This window comes from Aristolochia californica, unplaced genomic scaffold (assembly GCF_029961685.1).
Source record: "Aristolochia californica isolate CCGP_79_NKW_82.1479 unplaced genomic scaffold, dmAriCali1.0.hap1 SCAF_3, whole genome shotgun sequence".
Lineage (NCBI taxonomy): Eukaryota > Viridiplantae > Streptophyta > Magnoliopsida > Piperales > Aristolochiaceae > Aristolochia > Aristolochia californica.
Genome location: NW_027181992.1, coordinates 10,781,979 through 10,791,840, shown reverse-complemented (window position 1 = coordinate 10,791,840; position 9,862 = coordinate 10,781,979). Strand labels below are relative to the sequence as shown.

At 35.5% G+C, this 9,862-nt stretch overlaps 1 protein-coding gene across 1 annotated transcript; it reads right to left on the bottom strand.

Annotated features, from left to right (window-relative positions):
• Positions 1 to 8,301: 8,301 nt before the first annotated feature.
• On the bottom strand, positions 8,302 to 9,847 carry LOC137959063 (U-box domain-containing protein 14). The gene has a single exon (XM_068806343.1). It carries the CDS (start codon positions 9,769 to 9,771, stop codon positions 8,851 to 8,853), a length of 921 nt encoding a protein of 306 aa, XP_068662444.1. The 5' UTR covers positions 9,772 to 9,847; the 3' UTR covers positions 8,302 to 8,850.
• Positions 9,848 to 9,862: the final 15 nt, after the last annotated feature.

The following is a 9,862-nucleotide window of genomic DNA, read 5'->3' as shown; positions in this document are numbered from 1 at the left end:
TTATGACTACTATACAAATTTAGATAAGTTATTTTTTTTTCTCCTTCATCATTTGAGTTTTATTTTACCTTAATTGAGTCCATATCTTGGCTTCTCAAATCATTTTCTATATCTAAGTTGAAAATTGTGAAAGTATATCGATTTATTGGGATCATTTATATACAAATTTTTTTATCTTTTGTTGTGGCTTAATATGTGAAAAAAAAACATGTTTTTTTATACTACCTAATGAATTTTTGAACCCCCTAGTCTATTCTAAATTATCCTTGCTCACCTTACTCCTGGAGTTGAAAAATCAATGCTTGCTTCTATTGTTGCGACTATGAATGATCGATCAATTAGGGTAATATTGACCAATTAGGAATTTTAAATCTTGGTTGCTATATGTTGGTTAATCAATCAACCTTGGTCATCTTGATTGATCATACGTTCTAAGTCTTCTCAACTACGTTCTATGTGACCAATCAATCCGTACAACACTAATTGATAATATGGTTTAAAAACCATGTTCTACTCTCTATGTGATTGATCATACTCTGGTCAAATTGATCGATCAACCTTGTGAATTGAAGTTTTTTTTCTAGCAGTACATCTTGATTACTCCTACTGTTTGCTTGAGCCATGGCAGAAGAAATTACAACCATTATGTTCGAAAAAAAAGTGACTTTTTGAAGATTACTAATGTTCCTCTTAAAGGTTTATCCAATTATTTGGCCTAGTCCCAATTTGTGAAAATGTTCTTGATTACTTGGGATCTTTTTAAGCACCTAACCCAACATGCACCTACTATGGACACAGAAGATGCTACTTACAAAAATTGGCTCAAGGAAGATACTTTGGTCATCACTTGGTTGATCAATAGCATGTCGCTAATAACATTGTTTACTTAGAAATTGCAAAAACTATTTGGGACATGTGTGCCAAGTTATACTCCAACTCTGACAACCTAGAAAAGTTGTATGATATTTTCAAATGATGTGTAATAACAAAAAGGGGAACAATCTCCATGAATATTTTGCTCGCTTAAGAGGATATATCCACAAATGGAAGCTAGTCCAACCCTACTCCATAGATAGTGTGTTTAAAAAAAATAGCGGGAAATGTTGGTTGTTGCCTTACTTCTTTGCAATTTGAGTCGCAACTTGAAGTGGATAAGGCATTGATACTTAGCTCCACTACTCTACCTTCATTTGATGACATTTGTGCCACTATGCTTTGTATACCGACTAAAGATTCTTGAGATTGCAACAACACCCACAAATAGGTTTACAATGCACACACAAGGAAGAAAAGGAGGAAACACCAACAGAGGTATATGAAGAAACTATCAAGGTAAAAGCAGAGGAGGAAGGACCAACACCAATTTCCTTTATAAAGCAACTGGTCAAACTCAAACGTGTGCATATTGTGGAGGTATCAATCATCATGCAGAGACTTGTTGAAAGCTACATAGAAAACCTAACTAGGTTGTGGCTAATCAAGCCACAACTAAAAATACATCCAAGGCCGAGGAGGCATTTGAATCTCCTAGAAGTAAAAAAGTGCTAAAAGTGTAGATTTTGAAGTCCTTCAGAAGCTGAAACATATGTTGGTGTAGCTTCACTTGCTACTGGTGCAACTTCCACTACTAGTACGTTCTCTTCTCACTCTTTAGGTAGTTCTATACCTTGGTTAATTGATTCAAGGGATCTTAGCATTTGATTGGGAATATTGATGTGTTTTCATATTTGTTTCCATGCTGCCTAAACCCTAAACTTTAATAGGTTTGTATATATAGTTGATGGGTCCTAGACAAACGTACAAAAAATTGGCTCTTCTACTCTTACATCTTCTTTTCCCCTATATAATATCTTGTTTGTGCCCAAATTTCTACTCAGTTTTATGTTTGTAAGAAATTAATAAAACTTTAATTGTAATGTCATCTTCTATCCTACACAATGTGTTTTTCATGATTTGCAGACCAAGTAGGTGATTGGTGGAGTCCATGAGTAGGGAAGTCTCTATTTCTTGAATAACACAACAACAATTGCAACAACAATAACGCAATAACAAACACTTAAATGGCACAATAGATTAGAGCATCCATCTTTGTCTTCAGTGCAAACTCTTCATTGAAACAGGTGTTAAATTTACCTTGTGAAGTTTGTCATCTAAGTAAACACCACATAAATTATTTTCCACTATTGAAAGCATTAGTAAAATTCCATTTTCTTTAGTGTACTTTGATGTTTGGGGGTCAATCATGTGCCCAATATTACACATTTGAAATATTTTATTATATTTTTGGATGACTACTCTCGAGTCACATGGTTATTTTAATGAAAGAGTGATCTAAAGTATACCTTATATTTTAATCCTTTTGTTCCATAGTTTCCACTCAGTTTAATTGCAAGGTTAAAGTGATCTGACTAGATAATTCCAAGGAAAATGTGTCTTCTGAATTTTGATCCTTCTGCATAGAAAGTAATATTATTCATCAAACCTTGTGTACTTACACTCCGTAGCAAAATGGAGTTGTTAAAAAAAAATAGACACTTGCATTATTACATTGTATTAATGTACCTCAATTCTATTGCCCTCATGCAATTCTTACTGCTTGTTATGTAATTAAACGTATGTCTTCTATAGTGCTTCACAATGTGTTCATGATATGCATCCACACAAAAATAAACTTGCTCATTGGCCTTTCAGGTGTATTTTTTTGGGATACTCTCATGCTTAAAAAGGTAATGTTTGATATAGTCCATCATTCTAAAGCTACTTTTTTCAACCAATGTTACATTCATTAAGGATCAACCATTTTATTCCTCCAACAATTGTCCTCCCGATTTCTTCTACTATAGGTGCGACCGAAGCAGTTGTGCCACTAGAGGATCCTCTGCTAGAAGCCACAAGTATGCAGTCACCAACTATTCTAGCGACTCCTCCTTTGGTTGACCACCCACCTATGTCATCTACTAATTCACATAAGGTTAGTACTCCTATTGCTCTAGTTCATGTGGTTCTATATTTGACACTCAACCCAATGCAATTTTTAAAGACCCTAGATCTTGCATTCAAAAACAATCCACGTCTCACCCATTGCCCAATTATATGTCTTCTCATTGCTTATCTCCTAGTTATTTTTCATTCCTTGTAGCTCTTTTGTTTGTCTCTATTCAATCAATGCAGGATGTTCTTCAATATCTAGAGTGGAAAGCAGCCATTGAAGAGGAAATGTCAGCTTTATATGAAAATCAAACATGAGATTTGGTGAGCATTCCCATCCAAAAAAAAAAAAAAAAACCATGGGATGTAAATGGGTGTTTACTATCAAACACAATGTCAATGGTAGTATTACAAGATTAAAGGGAAGATTAATGGCTAAAGGTTGTATTCAGTACTATAATGTTGACTATGAAGAAATAATTTACCTAGTGGCCAAACTAATTTCGGTATGTATTCTTATATCCCTTCCTATAAATTTCAAGTGGATTCTTCACCAACATAATGTTAAGATGCATTCCTCAATAGGGACCTCCAAGAAGAAGTTTATATGGACCAACCACATGGGTTTATGGTTGAGGAGGAGTTGGTATATGTATACAAGGAAATCTCCTCTCATAGAATGTTCAAGTTGTTAATGATATGAATGAACATAGACTCCATCTCAACTATTGATTTCTTGCTTCATTTTGAATTCATCATATGGGGCTATCAATAAACTAACTCTAGAATCTTTGACTCTAGTGCTCCCTTCATGGGTGACTTCAAGCTTATCCATATTTATTTTACGGTTTTGCATGTCGAGACCCGATTGAACTTATTCAGACCTAAGGCACATAACAATAAGTTAATTGCCTTAGAGTTTGTTTTGAGTGGATTTTTATCTTCCCTAGTTAGCTCATTAAATTCCTTAGTAACAAGATGATTGTCTTCTAATTTTTATAGCTCAAATAGGTCATTCTTACTTGATAAATCTTATATGGGCTACATCTCTTACTTGATAAATCTTATCTGAATCAATATAATAAGATAATGAATTATGATTAGGATCTTTGGTGGGGTCAGCCAAGTTTTTTACTCATATATTGTAGCTTCACAAATTTCTGTAAAAGAGGTACTCATGATATATGTGGGCTCACCTTTCAAGAAGAGAACCTCCTAGCCACTCATATTCTTTTGCATATTTAATTGGATATTTTTTTAATTTTTTATTTTGATTATTTAACCATCATTATTACTTCAACTATATTTCAAAATTTTCATTCTTCATATTGTGTTCAATATTACTGTTATTAATTGATACTTTGATTAATTTATATTTGTACGTATGTACAATAAGCCATTACTCTTCTAGCTTCTAGGTATGAACATTCTACATGTGTCGTCACTTTTAAAATATCTTGAATACTTTTAAAATATGTGTCGTCACAAAATAATAAAAAGCTAGAGGATACCAAAATAGGTTCAACTTGACTCCATGTCAAGGTATCTTGAACAAGTACATGCAGGTCATTAAATAGTTACCAGTTCTTCCCTTCCCCTCTGAACATTATCTATTTAAAGCGACAATAGTTATCGATTGTCGTCCTCGAGTTGCTTAAGATGAGCCGGATAACCAAATGCATTTTCTATAGATTGGAACTATTAAAAAAATATTAAATTGAACAAATAACCCGGGTGTCAAATAAAGAAATTATGACTTGTAAATGAATTTGAGGGCATTAGATTACATAAATATATAGAGATCTGCAATGACCAGAACATTTCTAGAAGTTTCCACCACATACTAATTATGGTTTCCATGTCAATGAAGTGAACTATAAGCAAGTCAATCATAAACTTATGAAAATAAGCTTGATATTCTTTCTATACAAGAAAATTTTCTCTTCTAGAAAGTTCAATTCGTTTATGTTATGAATGAACCTAGAGTTTATCTCAACTATTGATTCATCCATTTTTATTTGAATTCATTATATTGGGCTATCAATAAACTAATTCTAGAATCTTGGACTCTAGTGGTCACTTCATGGCTCACTTCAAGTTTATCCCATATTTTGTTTTCTGGTTTTGCAAGTGGAGACCCAATCGAACTCATTGAGACCTAAGGCACATAACAATAAGTTAATTGCCTTAGAGTTTGTTTTGAGTTACTCCTTATTTTCCCTAGTGGTGACAAGATGACTATCTTCTAATTTTTGTAGCTCAAATGGGTTATTCTTGGTCACGAATCAAATGTCCCAATCTATGGATTGGAAGAAGAATTTTATTCTTACCTTCTAATATCTATAATTCACACCATTGAACAATGAAGATGCTTGACCGATTATCCTTCAAGAAGGAATAATTTATCTTGAGATGTCATAAAATCAAATGTTTAAAATCAAGTAGGAAATTCATTTAAAATGCACAAAGACTCTCTTTGATACCAATTGTTGGCCTAGGTAGCTTCTCAAGAGGGGGGTGAATTGAGTTTTTGAAAATTTAAAACAAGTATTCTAAATTAAAAATTAAAGCAAGAGAAAAATAAACCTTGCACACACCACGATTAACACAAGATGTTTCCTTATTCATGTTCCTCAAGTGTTATTCATCACCCAATAACCCTTGTTTGGGAAGTTCCAATAATTTAGCTCTATAAGGTGGAATTTGCATAAAAGAGATTATGACTCTCTTTTAAGCAACGTGTATGCTCAAATACAGGATTACAAGCAATTTCCCCAAAGATTTTGCTAGATTATAGCTCTAGCAAACTCTTCTATCTAGAATTCAAGGTCTTCCAACTTTGATGCACCATTTGAAATGTATTAGGAGGTTGTATGAATGATGCAAGGAATGACTTTGAAAGGAATTGAAGAATTTACAAAAGTAATACACTTTTCTCTATTAAGAGAGACTTTGAAGGGATTTTCAAGTATGGAAAGCTTTGTTTAATGTAGGGTTGCCAATAAATGCTCTTTAACTTCTCAAATACAAGTTTGATGGAGTATTTATAAGTTTTCCAAGTCCAACTAGGCTTTATTTGGTTGTTTGAAAAAAAAGTTGACAGCATAATGATCTATCAATATAAAGGTATGATCGATCAATCATGTGTAACAACTGTATTTTTGTCAGTCATTTGGTTGATCAAAATTTGACTATTGGATTTGACAAGTTAAGTTGATCAATTAGTGCACCTTGATTGATCGATCATGCATTAATATTATTGGTTGTTCAATATATATATGATAAATCAATGGTAAGGGTATGATTGATCATATATTGTGTCCCTCATTGGCGTACTTCTGTAGGATCAATCAATCCAATAGGTATGATCAATCATGCTTCATAATTTTAAAGTGCCTAGACAAGAGTGATTAATCAGTCCAAAATGAATGATTGATCATGCCATAACCAAATTTCTAATTTATGCTTCAAAGAATAATGATTTGTTTTCTAAGTGATTCTAATATGTTCGAAAGATAGGTACGCATTGGTAAAACTTGTTATGAATTCAAACTATCCTATAGCTCCAAAAATTTCAATTGTATCTTGAGATTGAAGAATTGGGGCCACTCTTTACATAAATAGAGTTCTTGAGATTCGCTAAACTACTTAGACTCTAATCTTCAATTCTTCGTTTCTTCTCTTGTGGGTGTTTTTTCAAGATAACTTGACACATGTGTGGAGTTGATTTTCAAAACTCCATGGATTTAATTCGTGGAGAAAAAGAGAAAATGACTCATTGAGAGAAACCCTTCCCCTGAAGTTTAATTTATAGATTAATCAAACTACAGTATTACAATTATTTCCCTGAAACTTAACCTAATTATATCAATCATGATTATCCAAATCTACATAAATCAATGGAAGCCATTAGTTGATACTTTGATTAATTTATATTGGTATGTATGTACATGAAGCCATTAATCTTCTAGCTTCTACCTATGAAGTTACAATAACTTATATGATAATCTAATATAACTTATATTATTTCCACATATGTACATAACAATTTGTTAACATTAATATAACTTTTATTTTAGGTATAGATATATTAATTGCTCTAGTATAAATTAGGTTATAACTTAAGTCCTAATCTTTATCTTAATTTAGGCATATTGTGCAATTAAATACACAGGTCAAATAATTACTATCTCATACACACAACAGCATGTGATCATTTTTATAATTTTTCATGTCATCCATTATTTAATATAATTTTAATTGAGTTTGTAAAGTGTGAAACCGATGGGATGGGGATGGTTTTTCAACAAGGTCAGATTTAGTAGTTGGGGTTTAAGGTCAAAGTTGAGCGTTTTTTTTTAAAATAAATTATCTTTCAAAGTTAAGATTTAGAGGTCAGAGTTTGGTGGTTGGATTTTGAAAATATGACCACGACGGAATGAGGCAAGAAGTCAAAGGAATAAAAAAATAGGGCAGATCAGAAAGGACCACCAAGTTCTGGAGGCGCACGGATGCAGGAAATGGGTCGCGTCTTCTGGATGATTTGAATTCCGCTTACAACGATGGTGTGATTACTGATTGTTCAGGCTTCAGAGCATCCAGGCATTCAAGTTATGGGAATCATTTTGTGTTGAAATATTCACTTAGTTTGTTTTTCTTTAGAGTTGCTGTAAATATCGTTCTCAGTAGATGATAACATCTGTTGTAATGGAAGATATAGCTTCAGAGAAAAGCTACAAGCACTGTAACAGGGCAAAAATACACAAGCAGTAAGTGATTCGCTCTTGTTGAAATATTACACAGGAGAGCAATCCTTTTGCCCTGAAGAATCATCATCATCATCACTGGTCCAAGCATCTTATCCAAAGAAAACTCGCTCAATTCAATAGAAGTAGATTCGGCGCCAGGCAGTAGGACTCTGTTCTTCTTGTCTGCTTGACATTCTGGGTCTGTTAAGAACCCACTGAAAAGAAAAGAAATAGGAGAAGAAATTTTCCTTCTCTCTCATTTTCTATAGGCATCCAAACAAGCGAAAAAAAACACCTCTTTTGTTTTTTCTCTCCACTTTCTGTGTTCCAAACACTGCCTCCAACATTCGGGATTTCATGAATTCTTTTACTTTACATGGCCGTTTTCACAACCCAATGCATTGTTATCGACTAACAGAAACCAAGAAATTTCTAAGTCTAAAACAAACAAAACATCCCTTCCCATGAGAATTACAATTGTGGATAAGCATCTCAGTACTTGTGATTGCAGCCTTGAGGAGAAAACTCACCTCACATCCACCGGCAAAGTAAAAAAAAGGATGTAAAACTAGTGCTCCAACAGCCACTAAGTCAGACAAAAGTTAACTTTTTGATGCTCCTTCAGTACAGGCCATTCTACATTTCTGAGTTGTTAAGAATTCAACAGGTCATTTGTATCTTGAGCTTGGCAAATAAAACAAAAAGGAAAGCTTCAACCTATGAGATACAGGTTAGGCTCAGATGGTGGCTTAATCCTGCAAATTTAGATAGGAGATCAACCACTGAATCTCTCTGAACTGCCTTTTGATTTACATGTATGGAAGAGAAACATCGAAGCTGAATTGCAATTCCTATTTCTTATAAGAAAAACGAGTCACTGTATAACAGTGGAGGGTACCTGGACTCAAATTTATTAAAAAAAATGAATTTCTAAGTCACAATTTGTCTCTAAACTCACAAAACAGAGTATTTTCAGAGATAAAAAAGAAAAGCAGCTCTCCTTCATCATGACTCATTTCATCAGAAACATTGCTAGTCAATGTGAAGGAGAACCCAAAACAGAGAAATTCGGCTTAAAACAAATATATAATACAGAAAAATGAAAAAAAAAATTGAAATCGATTATGTATAGTGAATTACTGGAGAGGCTCAACTCACACAGACACAGACAGTTTCAGGAAGGTGAGGAGGCAGGGTATGTACCAAATCGCCTCTCTCTCTCCCCAATAAGATTGAGCAAATCATTCGCCCTAGTTTTAGCCTTGGCACTCCCTGTTTCAGCCACCTCCAAAATCCCGTCCCACGCGAACCCCATCTCCCTGACATCTTCCCCTGCATCAACCCCTCCACATTGTAAAAGATTTAGGAGCGCCGATACAGCATTCTCCTTCACTCTGATTGTGGACCCCGTCGATACATCCAGTAAATCCACAAGCACCTTCACCCCTGCAACCTGCCTAAAGGCCTCCACACTCTCGTAGCACCCGGCAACCTGCGCGATCACAGCTGTGGAATCCTCGACGATCCCAATCCGGCTGTCTTTGACAACAAGGTTAAAGAGCGGTGGGACGACGCCGAGCTCGACTAATCTCGAGCGGTTGAGAGGGTAGAGGGAGACGCCGAAGAGGGCCTTCAGACCGTCTTTAATGGAGCGGGTCGGAGAATCAGAGTACTGAATGAGATGAATTAGCGGCGTCAGAAGATGGGGCTTGGAACCGATGATGGGGCGGTAGGCGTCGACTACGAGAAGGCTGTGGAGAGTAGCGGCGGCGGTCTGGGCAGCGGAGGGGGACTTGGGATGACGGAGGACGTGCCCTAGCGCATCGACAAGGACCGGCATGGACATAAGAGGTTCTCGGTGGGAGATGGAGATGTTAAACAAGGTGGCGACGGCGTTTTCCTGAGCATTGGCTTCCACGGAGTAGAGGGACTGGACAAGAAGGGGAACTGCACCGGCTTCGGCGATGAAAAGGCGACTATCAGGATCGTGCTTGGAAAGAAGGCGGAGCTCGCAGGTCGCATCGGTCCGAATTCGCTCCGACTCCGAAGATAGACGCTGCACGAGAGACCGAGCTGCCTGTCGTTTTACCTCCATCGACAAAAGAATTTTCCCAAAATCTCCGTTTCTTTCCCGTACAAAACAGGAAGAAGATTAGAAGCAGATGCAGGTAGAAGGAAGGTTTGGT

Coding starts and splice junctions, on each gene's coding strand:
- LOC137959063 (XM_068806343.1), bottom strand. CDS start 9,771: ATGGAGGTAAAACGACAGGCAGCTCGGTCTCTCGTGCAGCGTCTATCT.